Source organism: Triticum dicoccoides, chromosome 1A (assembly GCF_002162155.2).
Source record: "Triticum dicoccoides isolate Atlit2015 ecotype Zavitan chromosome 1A, WEW_v2.0, whole genome shotgun sequence".
Classification (NCBI taxonomy): domain Eukaryota; kingdom Viridiplantae; phylum Streptophyta; class Magnoliopsida; order Poales; family Poaceae; genus Triticum; species Triticum dicoccoides.
In genome coordinates, this window is record NC_041380.1 from 600,234,138 (window position 1) to 600,257,799 (window position 23,662).

At 45.3% G+C, this 23,662-nt stretch overlaps 1 protein-coding gene and 1 long non-coding RNA gene across 2 annotated transcripts; both read left to right on the forward strand.

Annotated features, from left to right (window-relative positions):
• The first annotated feature begins 4,232 nt into the window (after positions 1-4,232).
• On the forward strand, positions 4,233-8,707 carry LOC119294830 (putative disease resistance protein RGA1). Its single transcript, XM_037573107.1, has 2 exons — positions 4,233-7,865; positions 8,266-8,707. The coding sequence occupies exon 1, from the start codon at positions 5,904-5,906 to the stop codon at positions 7,596-7,598; it is 1,695 nt and encodes a 564-aa protein (XP_037429004.1). The 5' UTR covers positions 4,233-5,903; the 3' UTR covers positions 7,599-7,865; positions 8,266-8,707.
• A 5,125-nt stretch (positions 8,708-13,832) lies between these two features.
• LOC119349149 lies at positions 13,833-14,325 on the forward strand. Its single transcript, XR_005169260.1, has 3 exons — positions 13,833-13,904; positions 14,014-14,120; positions 14,214-14,325. It is a non-coding gene; the product is annotated as an uncharacterized LOC119349149 (long non-coding RNA).
• The last annotated feature ends 9,337 nt before the right edge of the window (positions 14,326-23,662 follow it).

Here is a 23,662-nt window from a genome sequence, read left to right on the forward strand (position 1 = left end):
AGATGACTTGCTGAAGTTTAGACCAATGTTCAACGTATTTTTCACATATCTTACTATACGTTTTGCAGCAGTCATGTGAACAGTGGTAGGTGCATGAAGAAACTGACATACTTTATTGACAGCAAAAGAAATATCTGGTCTAGTCAATGTTAAGTATTGAAGTGCACCTACCAGACTCCTGTATTTTGTACTATTTTCTGAATTCAGAGGCTCTCCTTCAACAAGAGACAATTTTTCTGTGCTAGACAAAGGAGTAGGTGCAGACTTACAATTTTGCAAACCAGCCTTTTTTACCAAGTCTGTTGCATACTTTTCTTGAGAGAGGTGTAGACCATCCTTGTGTTGCTTGACCTCAATACCAAGAAAGTAGTGTAGATCTCCTAGATCCTTTAAGGCAAACTCTGCACTTAAACCCTTCAACAGTGTTGTTATTGCTTCATCAGATGAACTTGTTACAATTATATCATCAACATAAATAAGGACAAATATGGATATTCTTGACTTGTTATAGATAAATAACGAAGTGTCAGACTTTGAAGGAACAAAACCAAGTGTTTGCATCTTTTTACTGAGGCGAGAATACCATGCTCTTGGGGCCTGTTTCAGTCCATACAACGCCTTGTCAAGTTTGCACACATGAAGTGGTGCCTGTGCATTTACAAACCCAGGAGGTTGTTTCATGTAAACCTCTTCTTCCAGAACACCATGGAGGAACGCGTTCTGAACGTCTAGTTGTCGTAAACTCCATCCCCTAGACACAGCAATGGACAAGACAAGGCGTATGGTAGCAGCTTTAACAACTGGACTAAATGTGCCCTCATAGTCAATACCATACCTTTGTTTGAACCCCTTTGCAACGAATCTGGCTTTATAACGATCAATGGTTCCATTAGCTTTTCTTTTTATCCTAAAGACCCACTTACAGTCAATAAGATTTTTACCTTTTCTTGAAGGGACCAAGTGCCATGTTTTATTTTTTCTTAGTGCCACAATTTCATCATTCATTGCCTTTCTCCAATTAGCATCACCAAGTGCTTCTTCAAGAGTGTTAGGTTCTCCTGGTTCACCTGTTGAACAAATCATCCCATGTTTTGTAATATGTTTATAATCAACAGGTTTAATTTTGCCTTGCTGTAGCCGTGTGCGGCGTGGAGCAGTAGCAGGAGCCGCTACAGAGAGCCCCGACGCAGAGGATCCCACGCCTGGATCTGGCTGATCTCCCCCCGATCCCAAGGAGGATCCTGACACGGCTCCAGAATCGGTAGTGTCGGCGACGTCAGGTTGGTCGGGATCTTCTGCGGTCATCTGCTGCGACGCAAGCGGCAAACCAGCCACAGAGGATCTGGGCCGAGCCGCGTCATCATTGCCTCGTGATTTCCTGGGCCCGGCCTCGTCCGGATCTGTCCTCACCTCAGCCCGGTGAGTCACTGCCCGCCGCTTGTAGACGACTGGTTGGGCCTCAGGCCACGCACGGCCCAGGCCAGCACCAGCCTGCCATCTGCTGGACGGTGATTGGTGTGGACGAGGGGAGTCGTCACGGCCATCCGGATTCTGCCGCATGGCTGACGCGGGCGGCTCAGCGTGCCCACCTGCAGCTGTCGGAGCTGTCGCGGCAGGATCGCTGCGGGGCACCGATCCCAAGGTGGATTCGCTGCACGGCAGCTCCTGGGCAGATCCCAAGGGAGATTTGCTCCCCAGCTCACGGCACATAAAATATGGATCTGCTGCCGTATTTTCTTCGCTATTTTCGATGATTTATTCACGAATTCTTCCTGCATCACCACAAGACTCATAAAGGCTATCAGTAGTAGGGTTAGGGGTAGTCATATGATCATCACAATTATTAATGCCCCCTTGATCATAGCCAGAGAGGTGAGGTGGTAAAAGCAAGATTTCCTTGCGTAAGAGAGCTCCGGCATTAGGATGTAGATTGGCGAAAGAAAATTTGGTCTCATCAAACACGACATCGCGTGAGATGTAAACCCGTCCGGTGGAGATGTCAAGGCACTTGACGCCTTTGTGCTGGGCACTATAGCCAAGAAATGCACATTGTTTGGACCTATACATAAGCTTGCGGCTACTGTGCGGACGGAGATTTGGCCAACAGGCACAACCAAAAACACAGAGAGATGTGTAGTCTGGTTTGACATGGAGGAGGCGTTCCATAGGTGTTTCATTATTGATGACACGGCTAGGAAGCATGTTGATGATATGGACAGCTGTAAGAAACGCCTCATCCCAAAATTTGAGGGGCATGGACGCCCCTGCTAGAAGAGCCAAACCGACCTCAACTATGTGTCTATGCTTGCGTTCGGCCGACCCGTTTTGTTGGTGAGCGTGTGGGCATGACACATGGTGGGATATGCCTATGTTTTGGAAGAAGGAATTGAGTTTCTCGTATTCCCCTCCCCAATCGGATTGGACAGCTAGGATTTTGCTGTCAAACTTCCTTTCAACAAGTGCTTGGAAGTTTTTAAACACTTGAAACACATCGGACCTTTTTTTAAGAAGATAGATCCATGAGAACTTGCTATAGTCATCGATGAAACTCACATAGTAGGTGTGTCTACCAACAGAGGAGGGAGCAGGCCCCCACACATCAGAGAAAATCAGTTGCAAAGGCTTAGTGGAGACACTAGTAGATATGGGATATGGTAATTGATGACTTTTAGCACACTGACATGAATCACAAATAGTTTCAATATTTCGCTCACCAACAAACGGGAGCTTATTTTTCCTAAGTAACTTTTCAACTAGAGAAAAGGAGGCATGTCCTAGACAATCGTGCCACCGTGTGGACGAAAGCTTGATAGCACCACAAGCTTGTTTATTGAATCTTCTGAACTCCGGAATCAAAGGGTAGAGCCCTCGAACGCATCTACCTCGATAAAGCACTTTCCTCGTGGCCTGATCCTTGATCAAAAAGAAATAAGGGTGAAACTCGAGAAAAACATGATTGTCAATGGCGATTCTATGAACAGACAGAAGATTTTTGTGGGCACTTGGAACATGCAAAATTCTTTTGAGATGTATTTTGCGACTAGGGGTATTAATAATTGAATGACCAATGTGACGGATACCCATACCTTCACCACTGGCCGTATGGATTTGATCCTTGCCACGATACTTTTCCTTCATGGTGACCTTCTCAAGCTCGTTGGTGATGTGGTTGGTAGCACCACTACCGACATACCAGTTTGTGTCGATCCCATAGGAGCCATCGGCAGCGGCAGCAACTTTTTCTTCGTCTTGTGAGGAATCACCATCATCATCTTCGTAACGGTACCAACAGTCCCTCGCCGTGTGACCAGGTTTGCCACAAATTTGGCAGCGAGGGAGATCCGGACGCGATCTGTTGGAGCCGCCACCGCGGCGCCCTTTTGAGCTGCCAGAGCATCCGCCACTGTGAGTGTTGTTGGAGTAGCCGCCGCCACCACCGCCACTGGACCTCCCCTTGCCACGAGAGGAGGAACGAGAGCGAGAGCCGCCACCGCGGCCTCTGGAGACAGAGTTGGCCGAGGACTTGAAGCCGCCGCCGCTGGAGCCGTGAAACTGCGCCATGCGCTGATCAAAGTTACTAAGCATAGCGAAAAGCTCATCAAGGGTTACCGGAGTGACGCGGGCGTCCAAGGCGGAGACAAGGGGCTGATAGTCTTGGTCTAGCCCGTGGATGATGTAGGATATGAGCTCGTCGTCTTGGATTGGTTTTCCCGCCGCGGCGAGCTCATCAGCAAGCCCCCTCATGGCGGCGAAGAAGGAGGACACCGATTGGTTGCCCTTCTGCGCGTTGATCAGCGCCGTGCGAATGTTGTTGACGCGGCTGAGGGACTGCGACGAGAACATGCTCGCCAGTGCCACCCAGAGTTCCCGCACCGTGGTGATCGCGGTCACCGTGACGAGCACCTCCTTGGATAGGTGTTGGAGTAGATATCCAAGGACCTGCTGATCCTCCTTCACCCAAAGCGGATGGAGAGGATTCGGCCCCTCGGTTTCTTTCCCAGCGGCATCTTTGGTGACATGGGTTTTGGCCGGCTCGGTCGACGTACCGTCGACGTAGTGGTAGACACCGGCGCCCCGCAGCTATGGCGTGATCTGGGTCCGCCAGAGGATGTAGTTGGTGCGGGAGAGTTTCTCCGTGACTCCGCCGCTGAGGTTTGGCTGGGAGGAGGAGGAGGTGGAGGAAGACATGCTACGCACTTTGGTGGAGATGGGTAGCTAGGGTTTTGGGAAGAAGATAGCTCTGTATACCATGTGCGATTGCGGTAAATGTCTTGCCTTTCCTGGCAGACGTGTTGCGTGTTATATAGAGGGGTTGCGAGCCCAAATACGCGTACAAGTTGGTTAGGAGATTACATCTTGGGAAGGAAGAAAAGCTAGAGATAAGAAGATAAAGATTACAAGATACTTATCCAACTAACTACTTCCAATGGTGGTGAACTCCTCCTTGTACACGGAATGCATGCGCAACATTATCATGTTTGACAATAATAATATTCCTGCTAGCGAGCTCACATTACAAAAGCATTGCTGTAATTCTTTTCATACAAAATGGTCAAATACATATTTTCTGTATAACTAAGAATAAGTTCGTACATATAACTGTAAGCATATATATCTTATGAAATCATTGATGTCCCGTCTTTAGTGGACCATGGCAGCTATCACCGCCAGGTTTGGTCAAAATTGCTGGTAATGCATCTTATGTGATAGGTTGTTCCGTACTAGTGAGAGACTGAAAAATTGTGGTTGCTGCCGCCGGATCTGATGACACAGGCTGCCTGTTGCAGCTACCACCTGCCTGCATAGGGAGGTGTGGGAGACGATGAACTGTAACCCCCTCATCTTTCTCATTGATAGGCGAGGATGAAGGAAGGCGCAGCGGGGTTTTAGTTTTCCTACATTTTCTTGTTTTTGTGTGCTTCTGTATTTTTTCCTTGTTCTGAATTTCCTTCCCCAGTTTCCTTGAATTCATATTTTTTTGAAGTAAAATCATGTTTAACTGGCAGACACTGGCGCAAAAGAACCGTCCCGTCATCGAATATGATTTTGTAATGTTTTGTATGGGCTTGAAACTCAAAGTTCAGAATTGTCCATTTTGGATCTTAAAGACCAAATCTAAACTTGGGAAGTAGCAGGGGACGAAAATAATATTTAGTATTTAATAAAGGAGTTGATGCATAAAATGGTTTAGACTTAAGGAATGAAGTCATAAATTGTATAAATATAAATAAATCCAAAAGTCTGACACTGCTGAATGATTTTGTTGCGGACTTTTGAGCTATATGATGAAGATGTTATATTGTTCACCATGCATGACCTGGTGCATGATTTAGCAAGATCGGTCATGGACGATGAAATTCTTTTTGTTGGCAAAAGCACTAATGCTGCAGAAAGCCGCTACCACTATGCATTGCTCGATGATTGTAGCAAGCCTTTGGGATCGGACTTGTCCAAGATAAGAGCGTTGCGTTTTATGGATTGTGACAAATATGAACTTCATGATGCTGCATTTTCATCTGCCAAGTCTTTGCGTGTCTTGGACTTAAGTGAGTGCGCCATATATACGTTGGCGGATTGTATTGGTGAACTCAAGCAATTGAGATATCTTAATGCTCCAAGTGTCCAAGATGCAAAGATTCCAGACACTATCACCAAGCTCTCAAAATTGATTTATCTGAATCTTCATGGATCTCCTACAATCTTAGCATTACCAGAGGCAATTGGAGAAATTGAGAGTCTAATGTATCTTGATTTGTCAAGTTGTTCGGGAATCACAAAACTGCCAGAATCATTCAGGAGGCTACAAAAACTGGCGCATTTGGACTTATCAAATTGCTCTTCTGTGGGAGGAATATCAGTGTTCTTGGAGAGTCTCACACAGCTAGAGTATTTGAACTTATCATATGAACTTATCAAACAGCTCATATCTTGAATGTGGTAAAGAAGCAGAATTTTTGGGTGCCCTCACCAAACTCGAGTATTTGAACTTATCTTCAAGGAAATGTGGACTCAAGAAGTTCCCTGAATCTTTGGGCGGATTCAGTCAACTCAAGTACTTAAACTTATCAGGTTGGCGATATATGAAAAAATTGCCAAGATTATTTGGGAGTCTGAAGAATCTGCTCCATCTTGACTTATCACATTGTTATATGGCTGATGGAGTACATGATGCTTTGGTCGGTCTTACCAGTCTGCAACATTTGAATTTACAATATACACAGCTCAGTTTGCTGCCAGATGATCTGACCAAGCTCCGGTATTTAAATCTCTCTAGACTAAGAAACATACCGCCAGTAGATTCCTTGGATGAACCGCACATAGATGAATTTGGTGTTCTCCTTGCAAAAACCTGGGACATTCTCCTCAACCAGATATGCAGAATTGATCTTTCAGAGCTAGAGCATTTGGACTTGTCTGGAAATTATGGTATGGAAGGAATACCTGAAAGTATTTGTAGCCTGACAAAACTTCACACATTGGACCTCTCGGGATGCACAGATTTGAAGAAAATACCTGAGAGTATATGTACAGTTGGTAGCTTGAAGTTTCTTTATTTAGAGAATTGTTACAGTCTTGCTGAAGTACCTCAACTCGATAGTAGTGCAATATCGTTACCACACTTTGTGGTGCATGCTGGTAATGATGGATCTAGCAGCAATCTTGTCCTGCTAAAGTCCACAAATCCTTTTGAGCTGGAGATAACTGAACTTGAAAATGTGAGGTCCGCAGGAGAGGCACATAGTATAAAATTAATGGAAAAGCAAAGCATTCGGTTGTTGAAACTGGAGTGGACTCGAGGTGTTGACAGATTTGTGGATGACAAAATGTTGCTGGAAAAACTAGTGCCTCCAAGCACATTGAGTGAATTGGAGATAAGTGGTTATAACAGTGTCATCTTTCCAGGCTGGGTAGTGGGCCAACTACCAAACCTGAACTCACTGGTTCTCAGAGATATGGCAAATCTGGAAGAGTGGGACACTTCATACTCCACCGGTGAGGAGAACGTGTTAACAAGAGTGCAAATACATGGTTGTCCCATGCTAACGATGAAAGGGCCTCTGCCTAAAGCTAAGGAATGGGAGATAACATGCAGTGATAATGTGTTATCATCATGGGATGAGTGCATTGTGTCACACACCAGTCCTTCCTCCTCTTCTTCAGTAACTACTATGCTGTCAGTTAGAGACTGCAAGGGGCCTCTGCATGAGTGGAGGTGGCTTCAACACTTCCCTGGACTCCCTTATTTGTATATTAACAATTGTGGCGATCTAACCGGCTCACCAGATATCATCCAACTACTATCCTCTTTGGAGAAACTATGGCTAGAAGACGAAGACATGGAAGAACTGCCAATATGGTTGGGTGAGCTCCCGTCTCTAAAGGATCTGACTATGCGGAATAGCAATGGTGTAAAGGAGTTGAATGAGAACATAAGGCAACTCACAAAGCTTGAAACGCTAGAACTGGAATTCTGCAATAGCATATCTGTAGTGCCACAGTGCCTAGGCGAATTGACCTCTCTCAAGAATCTTTGGATATCTAACAATGGAGTCTTGAGGTCGTTGCCGGCAAGCATACAACAACTCACCAGCCTCTAGGAAATAAAAATTATTAAGTGCGATGCATTAGAGCACGTGGTTGCTGAAACAGAGGAGGGAAAGATGAAGCTGGCTGACGACCAACAAAGGGAATCTGCTCTGCCCACCTCTCTAAAGAGACTTTGTCTGAGTGGATGTGATGGTATCAAGTCTTTTCCTGAGGGAATACATCAACTCACTAACCTACAAATAACGGGGTGCCCTGGACTAAAGGAATGGTGTGAATTAGAGGAAACCAAGACCAAATTGGCTTGCATAGAAACGAAGGTATGTGTCCTGCCACGCCCTTTGTCATACTAATCTTATTTTGCAATGCTTCATCTTTCTTCTTTTACACTGGTAGCAGTCTTATTGGGTTCTTTCATGCATAAATTCAGAGATATTCGTCTGCTTTGCTTTGCAATTTCCGTTTTGTTTAAAACTGCCTTGTTTTGCAAAATATAACAATATACCACAAATACGAGTTGTGCAGTATATGCACCGTTAGTGTCTAGTGACAGTCTACTGCTACCAGTGTAAAGATGGACACAATAACCGTGCGCTATACTTGGGCAATTTTTTATTGATCTGAACAAAACATCTTCCTCGTGTATACAAAATCTGTAATTACCATTCGTATGAAATAGAACCGAATATGATCAAAGAATTTTCACCATTCATTTTGCAGTGGATTAGCTTCTAGACAGTGCATATACTGCACACCCAGGTTGCAAAATGAAGGGCCTGAATCACCCTGCAAGATTTTGTTCTGGATGATTCAAATTGACGATGTGCTTGAAGGAGGACCACGTCAGGAGCAAGGGAATTGCGAGCTGTGGCGATGGGAAACTTGTTTGCAAGGTTGCAGCATGGAACTCTGAGGCTGCAGGTTATTACCTCCACTAGCTAGTGTTCTGTTCTACAGAGTATCGAAGGTCTCAACCAAGTCCTTTGTACTTTGTGCTTAGTTTGCATAGTTTTGTATACTGCGTCGATCACTGTACTAGTTTTGTACTAGTAGTATGTTTCACCAGAGACACAGACACAGATGATTGTAGAACTTGTATGTTAGTGGCTTGTATTCATTCGGTCCTGGTGAGCGTGAATTCTTTATTTGGCCCTTTCTTAAAATTTGCTTCCTTTTTTGGCCCTAAAATTTTGTTTCTTCCCTTTTCGACCCTCAAACTTTATTTTGTTCCCTCCATGACATTTCCGTTAGTTTTCATACATAACGGTGTCAAGTCTAACATGAAAAGACCAGTTTACCCTGGTGCATTATGTGACCAAAATTTGTTAATTAATAACAAGTCAAAAGCATATCAGCGCAAGCGTGGGCGTGACTGCTTTGTCCGGCAGGCGTCCCACCACTGGTAGAAAAAGGGCCTATAGTCCCGGTTCCTGAATCGGGACTAAAGTGTCGGTACTAATGCCCTGACCCTTTAGTCCCGGTTCAATTCAGAACCGGGACTAAAGGGCGCGGCCACGTGTTTTTTGAATTTTTTTTTGAATTTTTTTGAATTTTTTTTATTTTTAAATTTCTGAATTATTTTAACCTCTAGTCTGTAATCACCACCCCTCATCACTTCACAATTTATCCTCTAATCATCCCTCATCATCTAACTTCCCGAACGGTCACCCATCCTCCCACTCCCCCAGCCTAAGCACACTTAACTTCCGGGTTCTATTCTCCCTCGCTCCAAGTCTGCACTTGTTGTTTTCCTGACAATAGTAAGATGTCAATCCTATTAACCGTCAGGAATTTTGCTTGAGCATGAAGTGACACATTTCACTGTTTGAGTTTGAAACTATTGTTTTAAAAAACAATAATTATTTAGTAATTCTAATATTTTTTGAATAATTAGTTTGACCATTGTTTGACCACAGTTTGACCAGATTTGACCAAAATTGAAATAATTAAAATAATTATTTAGTAACACTAATATTCTAGAATAATTAGTTTGACCATTGTTTGACCACAGTTTGCCCACTGTTTGAATATTTTTTAATTTTTTCCACTCTAGATCTTAAAAGCCCCGTAACTTTTTTTCTATTAGGTTTTTGAGGATTTTGAAAATGTTTAACAAGGTTCCCCCAGTTAAATTTGGATGTAACTTTTCGAGTAGATGATTTTTCATATAAAAAACTTTTTCATCCGAGTTAGTATGCAAAAGTTATGCCCATTTTTACAAATTTCAGAGAGATTTTGCAAATAAAGTCAAAATTCACATTTGCAAATTTTCCCAACAACTAGACCACATATCACATGAGAAACTTATTTTCTTTTATTTTTTGACATTTCCATTATTTTCTTTTATTTTTTTAAAACTGAAAAGGCGATCCGGGGGGGTAGAGTTTGAAAATGGGACCTTTAGTACCGGTTTGTGGCACGAACCGGGACTAAAGGTCTCAACCCCATTAGTCCCGGTTCGTGCCTCAAACCGGGACTAAAGATCTAATCTTTAGTCCCGGTTCGTACCTCAAACCGGGACTAAAGGTCTAATCTTTAGTCCCAGTTCATGTCTTAAACCGGGACTAAAGGGCCCGAGTGAACCGGGACTAATGTCTTAGCCGCACGAAACGGGACCAATGCTCACATTAGTCCCGGTTCTAGACTGAACCGGGACTAATGGGCTGAGCCGGCCTGGACCATAGCCCTGTTTTCTACTAGTGCACATATCCAGCATATCTCTCTCAATGTAATTTACCTACCCGGCTACCCGCGGGTTCAGATCTCGGCCAAATAATTTTATCTCAGTGGTGCCCCAAAACTGTATACTGTACGGTGGACATCTATTATCGATGAAACTACCGACATGATTTGCTCCGTCTTTTTCTCACCAGTAGTATAACATACTTTAGTACTCCAGTAACGTTTGAGTAATCAACTGTTAATAAATCTGAGAATTAGTGAAGCCTTTGTGGGTTCGTACTCGCGTCTTTAGACTTTATTAGTAATAATGCACTAGTTTAGTCCAACAAAACTACACGCAGCCCGCCCCACCAGCATCCTGGCTTCTACCCCACGTAGTAGTATTCTAATCCTAATTCTACCTTATGATTATGATCTAAACTCAAGGCAATCCATTGCGTTTGAAAGCCAGAGAAGAACCCTTCGGCCAATCACCCAGTCGGGCCGTTGCCAACACTGCAGGCTGCAGCAGCACCGTCGCCCTCTTCCACTGTGGCCTGCGCAGTCCTGCCTTGGCCGCGCTCCACCGCCATGCCATGGCCGAGATCACCCAGCCGAGTCCGCTGTAGCGCCGTGGTCTTTCTCGACCACGCACAGGGTGCTCTCCACAGCAGGCCATGATGTCTGCTATACCGCCGCCGCGGCCCCTATGTGCCTCGTGCTGCCGCCGCCGCCACCGTACAGTTAGGGCTCTGATGGGGAATCGGGACATCGGGAGAGAAAGTATGGGGTCGCTTCGGTGTTCGGTCACGCCACATCACCACACACGCTTCTGTTTTTCAGTGTGCTAACACAGGGGTAGAATGGACTTTGCATGTCACACATAAAGGTGTTAGTGGTTAAAACTGACAGAAATGTCGAAAAGGGAACAAAACAAATTTTGAGTGTCAAAATGGGAAAGAAAATCTTATTAGGGCCAAAAAAGAAAGCAAATTTTAAGAAAGGGCCAAGTAAGGAATTCTCTCTTATTTGCGAAGACGACGGGCCTTTTTTTTTTGAGGATCACAACGCACTTTATTTGCGAAGACGACGAGCCATGTGCGTACTGGAGTCACTGGACTCGATTTGATGATACAGGCCCAGCCCACTGCCGACCAGGCCAAACTTTTTTTTACATTTATACTAGAGAAAAATGCATATTCCTCCGCTGCTGAAAGAAGAAAAAGAGAGATTGTCAACTCCAACCATGCTAATATTTAGCTTTTGAAAGCTCAAAAAAGATATTTAGCTTTTGCACACTTCCATCCTGTTTTGTTTCTCTGCTGCTTGGCTCTTCGGTTTTTGTACTCCTCCTTTCAAGCTGAATCCATCTCCTCCCTTATTTTGCTCTGGGGCACCCCCGAGGTTCTTCCTTTCAAATAAGTCAAGAACCTTGGTCTGCCTCATCATGCGGTGCACGCCGTGTCCCTAGCTCGTCCGCTCACAATCCAGCGACCGCAGTCCCAAGTTCCATCAGCCCCGTGTCGAATGTCGACCTCCGCCCGCCTTTGCCATATCTCTACTCCTAATGAACGAATTGGTTGAATAGTCCCCCCCACTTTCAACCGGTTTATTTTTAACCGGTTTTTTTTCAACCGGTTTTTCTTCGTCCCACCTCCCACCATCCCCCTCCCACCGGTTTTTCTCTTTCTCGTCTGGCCGACAATACCTAATGTATTTATGCTAATCAATCACAATTAATCCACGTATGGTAAGGCTATAAACTTAGAAATCTCAAATATGATAATTATAGTAATAAATCAATCCATGTATGGTAAGGCTATAACTAAGGAAATTTCGAATATGGTAATTATCACCAGAATCAAAGCTTTCCAAAAAGTTCTTCTTGCCATACCCTAATCGTGACCTCCTCATCCTGAGGCATTATCTCTACTCTTAATGGAGCAGTTGCTAGGATTGCGTCCACTGTTATTATTCGTCTGGTTTATTTTCGTCCGGTTTATTTTCGTCTTTCCTTCCACCATCCCATGTACCGAAAGCCAAACGGATCAGAACTTTCCATGTGGACACAAATTATTTAGTAATGTCTTTATGGGAGAGAATCAATCACGGTTAATCTCTAATCAATATTTAAAAATCAAATCTAAATTAATTAACTTACCATAAGTCGGTCAATCACTGATTAATCTTTCCATACGTAGTCAAATTACATCAAAGGAAATGTTTCGATTATAGCAGTACCCTGCTACAAACCGAGCGAGTCGGGCTTTCACCCCGCACCGCACGACTCTTCTCTCCCCCTCGCCGCCTCCCGCCTCGGGCCGCTCGCCATTCGTCTTCCCGAGGGACGCAGCCGCACCACCGCGCTCAGCTGCTCCCTCACCTCCCCCGCCGTCCTCACCCGTAGGACGCCGCCGCACCTCTCCTCTGCATCACCCTGTTGGCGGGATCCAGGTCACGGGGCTGATGACCTCATCATCTCTAACGGCGGATCTGGTCATCGGCGAGGAGGCCGAGCCTCATGCTTCGGCCACAGCCACCCCGACCTCGTTGTATGTTCGCCTCCTAATCCACCCCCTTCCCTGTCCAATTTTGCTTTATTTTGGTTCGTCTTTCATCCCGTCCAAACCGGACTTTTTACCTTACGATGCCCGCCTCCTATGTTTCTGCATTAACTAACACGGCGTCGCGTGATCGTGGAGCAGCAGGGTTGAGAGGATGGGTCTCAGTGACGGGCGGATGGCGTTCGTCGTGTGAGCGAAAATAGTATGTAACTCATGGAGTGCAAGCTGTTGTGCGGCTACATGGTGACGCTCGACTGTAGCGTTGAGACGTAGGGCACATGCGCCATGATGTCGTGCTTCACCGTCGCCTCCCCTAGATTTCTCTCAAGGCATCATGGTCTCGATGGGTTGGGGCTCGCCTCCCGCACTCCTCTTTGTCGTGTACAAAAACCAAGGTGACCCCTAGGTACTCTCAACGCTTGGTCTAGAAATCCCTCGAATTCGTTGCCCAAGCCGAGTATTGTGATTTGACGGTCGGTCATCGTGCAGGTGTCGAATTATTGAGGGAGGCTTCAGATCGTCCTGGGCATGGAGATGAGGCTGGCCATTAAGGATGTGGGTGAAGGTCATGTCGTTTCTTCTCCTGGCTCCAATATCCACTGCTGATATTTTGAGTTCTTTGATCTGAGAAAGAACCATGGGAACGTAAGGTTTTTAACCCAACATGATTTAATTACCCTTTTCATTTTTGTATTTTATAAGTACATAAGCATTCAGTTCTTCTATCCTTTGTACGAGGATGCAATTCACTCCAAACATGTAAACAGTGTCACATCTTACAGAAGCTTCTAATTTTTTACAATGAGTATGGTACATAAACCAATGTGCTTGGGTTGTGCTTTGTGTTTCTGTCATGCCTTGTCTTTAGAAGGCACCGTGATGAATGCTAATTTAATAGAGGAGAATCAAGCAAGCAATGTGCAATGATTTTAATGAATTTTAATGACCATATTCTACACTTAATGATGATTGATAGTCGATTTATGGTTTCTCTCACTTTAGTAAGAAAGATGTGGTGTACAGAATCTTACAAAAATGGAGGATATGGATTTGGGGTGCGAACTGTCCCGACCACGGCGGTGCTGCCTACCAACACCATGTGCAAGACTGCCTGACTTGTCCTCTATCTTAATGGTAAGTTTCTCTCTTTTTCTATCTCGTGGTCTCCTTGATTTGTCTTTCGAGAAAGGATTGAAAGTAGTTTGGGTGGTTCAATTAATTCAATGCCCAACAATATCATCAGTTGTCAGCAAGAAGTTACTCCAAATTCCATCGCCTAACAATATCATCAGTTGTAAGAAGTTAGGAGTTTGGTACGTACCCCGGTGCAAGAGACCATGGATGCAAAAGGTACTTCTGCTAGAGTAAGATTAGATAGTCAAATTGTAGACAAACAGCAGTGTGCATTGGCATTGCAACTTCTGACATGGGATATTTGTGTAGTCAGATAATTAGGAACCTGGACTACAAGGGCAAATGGGAGGCACCTTTCATCGACATTCAGCCCAGGGAACCTCAACTTTCCCACTGTTGTACATTCATACTACTGTCCATGTATCGCTTTTGCTCAACTATAATACACGGAAACATGAAAGCTCATGTTTTTCCCTTGTTTGTGCAGAGTACAAGGATGATTCCTACATCTATGCATTGATATGCTGAACCACATTGGCATTGAGCCAAGCCTGGTTAGTGCTTCAAAAATTCTGAAAAAATCTGTGAAATGTTGTTGACACTTTGTTAAGTATTTGGTTTAACTATGTATGTTTGATTCTTATCCTATGAAGCATAATTAAAGTGTTGACTCTGTTTGACATTTTGATGTATTACGTCTAATTAGTAGCATTTGACTTTTGTTTCATTTCAGATGTCTGATGTAGACAACTAAGGCAATGGCTATTGCATTGTAGGACGAGAAGGTCCAACGCGGTGGCGGCGGGTACATACCCAACGTGGCGACCCGTGGGCGCACCGGTTCTAGGGCCTTGAGAGCTGGGGCCGGCATCCAGGCGGTGAACATGGATGGTGGTGTGTGGAAGTGGGCGGTGGTGAGCAAGGAACAATGTGGCCCTGTCGGCGTCCTCTCGTTTAGCTTGACATGATCGTCGTTCAGCTGAAAACAAGATTACCTAAGGGATATTAAGACTAGAACATGAATGCACAATACTTTTCCGATGTGATTTTTGTAAATGGAATTAACTTTGTAGAGTTGGCATGACATGCGCCTTCACTAGCGTTAATAATAGACCCTCCCTCCTTCCAAATTCCTGACCAATCATTGTTTTTGTAAGGATCCTTCTCGACTTTTGTTAGTTGTTCATCTATTGTTCATCTATGAATGAATTTAACCATGTGGTCTAACTGATTGGTCATATGAACTTATGAAGTAGTTGTCGTGTGTACTAATTGCGACAAATGGAATCCTTTGCTTTTTGCATTGTTCACTAATATCATTAATAGATATGCATGTGTTACCGATATTTCTTAATTTGGCTGACTGAGCATTACTAGGCTATAATTCTTTGTGACTTTTGATTTTGTTTGTTGTTCTGATCCTATGTCGAATCAATCCCGATCCATGGGGAAGAAGATACAAGGGGACCGACCACTGAGTCGATGATGCCGACGATCGAGGACGGCAAACATAATCATTTTGGTGTCATAGGTTCATTGGAGCTGATGCCGCCACCTCCTCGCCCCTTGGTCTCGGAGGTTGTGATGGCCAGGTCAGCGACATGGCCACGTAGTATGCCTCATTTTCTTCTATTGCATTGTTTCTTTTTTATCATGTGATTTCTATTTTGTTTCTGTTAGCAATAATTACAGCTCCATGAAGCAAAAGAAAGCTTGAGAAATCATTTTTGTTTATACTCAAAGGCTTGGCTACCTAGGGGTGTTATTGACTCCCTACCAAAAGTTGTGTTTATACTCAAAGGCTTATGCATGCTTTCTAAAAAATATGTTGCACAATCACTGTAATTATGGTGTTATGTGAGTTAGAAGATTTCAAAAGTGCATCAATTGAGAACTACACATATTTATACATCGGACAGGGAAGCATGTATTTGATATTTCCTGCTGAAATTCAGCGTTTTCTATCGGAGGTCTAAATTTTCATATGCCAGACTTTTAAGTTAGATGGTGTGTTATAATGATTTTTTATTGGATGTTGTGCTGTATATTTGGGTCTATGTAATATTTGTTAGGAAATTCCATAATGTATTAAGGTTCTGGTTGCAGCATCTTGGAATATTTGTTTAAAGGTAACAAAATGTTCCATCTGTTGTCTTTAATTAATGGTTAATAACAATGGAAATGCTTCGTGAGATGATTGGTCTTAAGCATAAAAGTCATGTAGGGTGCTATCTACCTTGTGTAATATAGTGCACAATAAAGAGTACTATGTTTCTGTACCACTCTCTTTATTTTGTGCATCGCGTGTCTTTCTATGTATACATTATCGAATTACATTTTGTATCGAAGAATATTTTGTGTGATATGGATTTCGATTATGTTTACACGTAAAACTTGATATGCATTATGTTTATATATGCACACGGTAAAAATATTTAAAAGCCCGTGGCAACGCACGGGGCCTTCTACTAGTATAGGTTAATTTCCCTCCTTTCCACCTCTTTACTTGCTGCATGTACACCGAATTCCAACTATACTTATCAGGAGAAGCCACCCTCGTACTAATTAATCTCATGCAACTTTCTACTACTACTATCTCTTTGAATATTTTGCAGACACGCCGACTGGATAATAAAACAGTAGAGTTTTTCTTCGATAAAACAGTAGAGTTGTCTACAAGCAATCGTTAGTTAAAACAGGACATCACACAGTGTTCCCTACATCTTCGTCAGCTGTGTGGAGAGGCATCACACATGGCTTGGAGCTGCTCAAGACAAGAAGGGCCTGATTTGGAGGGTGGGCAACGGGTCTTTGATAAAAACTTGGAGAGATGCATGGATCCCGAGGGGGCACGACTTTAAGCCTATCACCCCGAAGGGTACTTGCAGGTATAACTGGGTGGCAGATTTCCTTGAGGAGTCTGGCGCTTGGAACGTACAGCGGCTCTGGCAATACTTTTGGGACATGGATGTCCGTGAAATTTTGAAGATTCGGACATCCCCTAACAGGGGGCAAGACTTTCTCGCTTGGTTCTCGGAGAAGAGTGGAAGGTTCACCATGAAGAGTGCGTATCGTCTTATGGGTGAAAGGGAGTTTATTCCGTCGAAGATTAAACGTGATCAAAATAGGGTTGCAGATCGGCTAGCGTTTTATAGTCGTACGGAGAGTACTACTGCTGTATGGCTAGGTAGGAGCCCACCATGTGTGGAGGAACTTGTGCCACTTGATTGTATCCCTATTGTTATGGAATAAAATCCTTTTACCCCCGCAAAAAAAAAATTAAAACAGGACTGAAGCAGAACTTGTAAGTTCCACCAGCTGGATTATATCATAGACTTCACATAGAGTTCCACGTTGGTGTTCGTAGGATACAATGCAATATCGTCGATGGATACAAGACAGAGAAGACAAAGACTTGGCATGGGGTTCCACACACTTTCCGGTACATCAGCCAAAACTACCCCCACAATATGAGTGATACAAGACGGGATCCATCATAAAAAATAAACAAAGCCAAGCCATGATATAGAATTGGTAAGGTCCCATCCTGCATTTCCGCACCTCCAATTCTTGTTCTCAGGAAGTCCCAGGACTTTCGGCACCTCCATATTGAGGTACCCGGGCACGAGCAGCAGTGTCCATGGCAGCGCTAGGTGGCATGCTTGCCGCTGCCATCCTCAAGGTGGTGGCCGAGCAGATTGGTTCTGTGGTAGGAGGCCAGATCGCACTGCAGAAGAACCTCGACGAGGACCTCAAGAAGATGGAGATGGCGCTTGAGTCTGTCGAGGCGGTGCTCATGGTCGCCGAGAGGCAGTCGATCACTGACGAACTGACACGTCTCTGGATGAAACGGCTCACGGACGCCATGTATGACATCTCCAGTTTAATTGATGAGTTTGAAGCAATCATCCAGCCGTCTGCGTGGAAGGTAATGTTGAAACCCCTGTTCGTTGCTCTTGCTGCTCAATGAGTTGCTTTTTGTGAAACAAATACTTCTATTGAAGCGTATCCAGGTAAGTGTAAATGGGAGTATCCACATTTAAATTTGATAAAAGTATATTTTTCGTCCCTAAACTCTTTCAAAAGTATAGAAATAGTCCCTCAACTCCAAAATCAACAAATCTTAGTACCTCAACTTCTCAAACCGGATTATTTTAGTCCTTTGACTCAACAAAAGCGGTTTTTGTGCTGACTTGGCATGGTTTTGACCAGTCATCGCCCATGTGTGGCAATTTTCTTCTTCCTTCTCATTTTAACTCGGCAGGCATTTCATCGAGTAGTTTGCGTGCACCGAGCACCAAGAGAAAAGGTAGGCATGGAGCGGGTGTGGCTCGCGGCAGCACGCACAGAGCATGCAGGCGGCCAGGGAGCTGCGCCATGTTGATGCTCGCGAGACCAGCATGGCTGAGGCGGGGCTGTGCTTGCGGCTAGCCGTCCATGGCCACCTTGACTAACTAGCGACACCATCACCGCCACGTTCAGCGCCCAAAAGACTGCAAGGTAAAGACAACAGAGAGCACGACATGCAGCGGTGTATATCGCCAACATTGACCCGCGCGGCATAGAGCGCTCAACGCCGGTAGTGACGCGGCCGCGTTGAGTCGCCCAACCAGGACCGCCTGCGCCCATCGGCACCACCGTCCCCGAACGACGAGGAAGACGAAGAGAGCAGCGACTCCAATACCTACTCGGGCTCAAGAACTTCGCCGCTGTCACCACTGCTCCACCGAGAGCCAACCAACCATCATGTCAAGGCACAACAGTGCGTGAGAGAAGACCGCACCGAGGCGGCGTACACCTGGGCTCGCGCGTGGCGAAGAGCACGTCAAGGATGCCGGAGCTCTGCGCGCTGGTGCTCTGTGTCAGATACCTCATCTTGTCGCTCTGTGCGCGGCGCCTGGGAGCTCGCATCCACGTGACCAGCTCGCAGCGCTCGTGACATGCCTTATGCGAGGATGACGACCGTGGCAACGTCGACAGACCAAAGCTCAACATCCAACGGCGCCCACGGACAAGCGAGCACCCCGCCAACGCCCTGTGTCCGTGTCATGTTCCACAACCTACAGCATGCATGTGATGGATGTGACGTGAACTGGACAACGCGGAGACATCAACGGCGCCGTCGCTGGCAATGGCAGAGGCATTCCATGAGCACTTAGCTGTGTTACGAGTTCACCTGTGTTTAGGCCAAGCTGCCATGTGCCCCCGTGCTGCTAGCCGCGATAGGCCTGCTTCTACCCCGCCCGTCCCACAAGGCTCGCCGTGCCGCATCTCTCTGACCGCCTGCACCCTCTGCGTTTGCCGCCGCGAGCCAAACAAGGTCCACGGCTACCTCCTTCTCTTGTTGCTCGACGCTCGTTAACCGCTCGATGAAATGCTCAGCTAAATTAAGGGCCTCTTTGATTCATACAGGATTTTGAAAACATAGGAATAGAAAAAGTATATAGTTGGAGTGGCATGCCTTGAATCCTATAGGATTAGCAATGAGTGTTTGACATTACAGAAAAAACAAAGGAATTGTAAAAAGAAGTTGGAATTGATGTTAGATTTTCTATAAAATGTAGTACAAAAGATTTCGTAGTAAAAATCACTATGGGATTCAATCCCATGAATCAAAAGACCAACATAGAAAAAAAAATGTAAGGACCTATAAAATTCCTTTGAATCAAAGGAGCCCTAAAATGGGAAGGAGGAAGAAGATTACCACGTGGGCCATCAATGGTCAAAACCATGTCAAGTTAGCACAAAAAGCACTTTTGTTGAGTCAAGGGACTAAAGTAATTCGGTTTGAGAAATTGAGAGACTAAGATTTATCGGTTTTGAAGTTAAGGAACCTTTTCTATACTTTCAAGAGAGTTCAAGGAGGGGGAAATATACTTTTCCCAAAAAAAACTAAGATGTCCTTTATTTATCGAAAATGTTAACGCCCACACGTGTGGGCGTTTGCACATCGCCCACACGCCTCCATCACCACTCATTTTGCCACATATGAATAGATGACATTAGCAGATTTTTTTTTGGTTTTCGGCTTAAAAATATTGTATCTCCTAAATAAAAAAGCGAACTAAAAATCCGTTTTCACCATTAAATCCGTCTCGACGAGATCTTCAAAACTAGACCCCATGTTGATATGTTTCGACGAATTTTGTTTGCGCAGAAGTTGCCATGATGTTTACACTGCAGTTGCCATAGGGCTTAAACTAAAGTTGCCATGTGGCAATTTTAGTTTCTAGATCATGGCAATTTTAGTATTTTGATGATGGCAACTTCAGTACTTTGACCATGAAAATTGTTTTTTGTATGAACCACGGCAATTTTACGTGCATGTATCATGGCAATTTTAGTTTATGGTTCATGGCAAGTCTAGTTTCTTAATTCCCCGTTTTATAAATGTCAAAATTTACTTTTAAATGTAGAAGAAAAATAGCTGAAACATATCATGGCAACTTCAGTGTAAATATCATGGCAATTCATATGCAATAGACATGGGAACTTTTAATCCAAAAAAAATTCATCAAAACATATCAACATGGGATGTAGTTTCGAAGATCTCATCGCGAGGGATTTAATGGTGAAAACGGATCTTCAATCGGATTTTTCGTTTAAGAGATAAAACATGTTAAAAACTGAAAATCCAAAAAAATTCCTACAATGCATGTATGCGATGACGTGGCAAACTGTTTGCATTAAAGACGTGTGGTGCATCTCCTTTCCTACCACACGTGTGGCAGTTAGCGGCGTCCTTATTTATTTTTCGGAAATGTTAACGCCCATACGTGTGGGCGTTAGCCAACTCACCCACACACGTCCATCACCGTCCAGTAACTTCTGCACGAATCTTGGCATGAATTAGCTGATTTTGTATGCCACGTAAAACAACTCGCGTGTGTGGTGTGTGAGAGTGGTCGCCCACACATCCGTTTTACCACACGAAGGGGCCGGTGTGTGGGCGTTTAGCAGTTCGCCCATACACCAGTTTTCAGTCACGCACAAGGGCTGGTGTGTGGGCGTTTGCCATCTCGCCCACACGCCCGCCTCCTCTCCCACACCCAAGCTGCCAGTTGCCATGCGTTTTGCAGTGTACATGGCAACTGCCCTGGTGTGATTGCAAGCAGATGGCAACTCTTTTTTTTACCCGAACATGTCAGTTGCCATATGTTTGGCATGGTACATGACAAACTGTCCTAGTGTGCACGTAAGCATATGGCAACTCTTTCTTTTTAAATGGCAACTGCCCTAGTGTGCTTGTGAGCACATGGCAACTCTCTCTTTTACCCGAACATGTTTTTGTCATGCCTTTTTTTGTAGCGCTATATGGCAACTGCCTAGTGTTAGTAGGTGGCAACTCCTAAAGTTTTAAAATCATGGCAACTGCAGTAGAATAGACCACACATGGCAACAGCTGTAGTTGTCCAAAAAATGGCAATCTGGAACTTTGACCTGAGATGGCAACTGCAGTTGAGCAAACATGGCAACTGTAGTTGTCCGACATGGCAACCGTAGTTCAGCGACATGGCAACTGCACTTAAACGAACATGGTCAAGGGTCCGGCCCATGGCAACTGCGGGGCGCGCGTTAAAGTGTCACGCGGGGCGTGCGGGACCACGAGGTACGAGGTCTGACGTACCGGGCGTGTGGGCGTTATCTATTTCGTCCACACGCACGCATGTAAGAGGGATCGGAAGAAGAAAAAAAGAGGCGTGTGGGCGCTAGTTGTTTTGCCCACACACAGACGTGTTGGCTGGTCCTTTTAGGCACCACACAGAACGTGTGGGCAGATTTCTTAACGCCCACACGTGTGGCAGTTAGCGGCGTCCTTATTTTTAAACTTCAAAATATGATTTTTCGTAAAAAAAGAAAAGAGATACCTGTCGTACTACATGACTGCCGGAGATTTATATCTTCATATGCTCTCACACATTTTGACCTGCATGGTAAATTATATTTGCAAATACCTTCATGCGTATGAACTAAGGTTTCTTTTGATATAAAACTTAAAACCTCAAAACATGATTTTCACAAAAGAAAATGCGGTACGAAGCTGATCGCGCCTCGGAGATTTGAAGTCGTTTTTTGCTTTCCGGACGGTGGGTGTGCAAGTGTATGTGTGCATGCGTTGGGTGGCGGACCAAGTACAGTACTGCTCTTTCCTGCCGGGCGGTGAGTCTGTCCCCCCACCGCACCCCCCTAACCCCAAGAGCATCGATTCGCCTAATTTAACTTAAGTACTCCTTATAGTATGCATTTCTGGCCCCTCGGGCATATACTCTCTTCGTACAAAAATACTTTAAAAAAATGGATGTATTTGGACATATTTTAATTCTACATATATTTACTTTTATCTATTTCTCCGGCAGTATTTCAGGACAGAAGAACTACTATAAATGGTTCAACATTTTTAAGGGGTAACACGTCTTATGAATTGACGTGTCTAGTTTAAAAAGTTAGCTCGACGGATATTAGAGCATCTACAACTAAACTTGGCAAATCCAACCACTCAAGCGCCACGCCTTATATACTTGATTCTATAATCGGACACCTCAGATTATAAACCTCAAATCCATATTATTACATTCAACGTAAATCGATCTTTGAGCGGACCTCGTGTGGCTCCGCCGTTCCCACGTCCGGCGGCCGACTGCGCTCCCCAGAGTGTTGGTCCAGTCGCCGGCAAGGTAGAGTAAGGCATGGGACACGAGCTGGCTCACGGGACTCAAGGCGCCGCCGTCTCCCATGCCCTACTCTTCATTGTCGGAGCACATAACCCTAACGGTGCCGGTGGACGTCAGGTCGATGATGGATCCGTCTTGGGACGAGCCGGCGACATCCACCACGACACACTTTGCGGCGCCCAGACTGGTGCACCATACGGGGTGCCGGGAGAATGTGGCTTTGCCTCACCGATGTCCACTCCCGCGCCCGCTGCCTCGCACGATGGGCACGTCGCGCCATGTTTTCGTCGGACGATGCCCATGGTACGTCCATGGCCTCGTCGTGCCAATGGAGGGGTTGTGCGGCCGCTACCGCTCGGACGCCAGACGGACTGCACCGCCTCCGGTGAGGCAGCGACGCACAGTAGCACCGGATCCATGCACCATTTGAGCGGATGCAATGGATTCCCAACGGAAACAATCCGAGCGCTGCCTCGCACGGGCCTCCTCCCGGGAGCGGCGACGCGCAAGATGGACGACCATCTCCTCCTCGGGGCCGCGTGGGATGAGCTCGGGGTCGGTGGATCTGGAGGTGAAGGACTCGATCCGTTGCAGCCATGTCGAAGATCGCCGGACGGGGCTTGGGTGATAGAGAGGAGTGGAGTGAAGTGGTTAGGGTTTGCTCCGGCGAGCGAATGAGGAGAAATATGTGTGGGATCGGGCGGACCGGCGTGGGCCGGGTCCGACACGGCGGATGCGCTCGGGCGTACTCGGGAGCCCAATATCTGCCCCATATTTGGGCTGGATATGAGAGATGCATGTCAGTCTGAGAGTTTAAGACCTGTTTGGGGCGCCTATGCTGGTCGAATTTTCTTGACCGATCAATGATTGTGTCATTTATTTCGGCGTTTGAGGCGGGTTTGAGATACCCGACTATAGATGCTCTTATGGACTGCTGTAACGGAGTACATGATGCTATATAGTACAATATAATCATATACTACTTCATATCCCTCGCATGCGTGAGTTGCCTCTTGTGGCTAGCAGAACCAAACTAGTCCGTCCACTGCCCCCAGAGAGGTTTCAGTTTCGAATGTTCTATTTTCT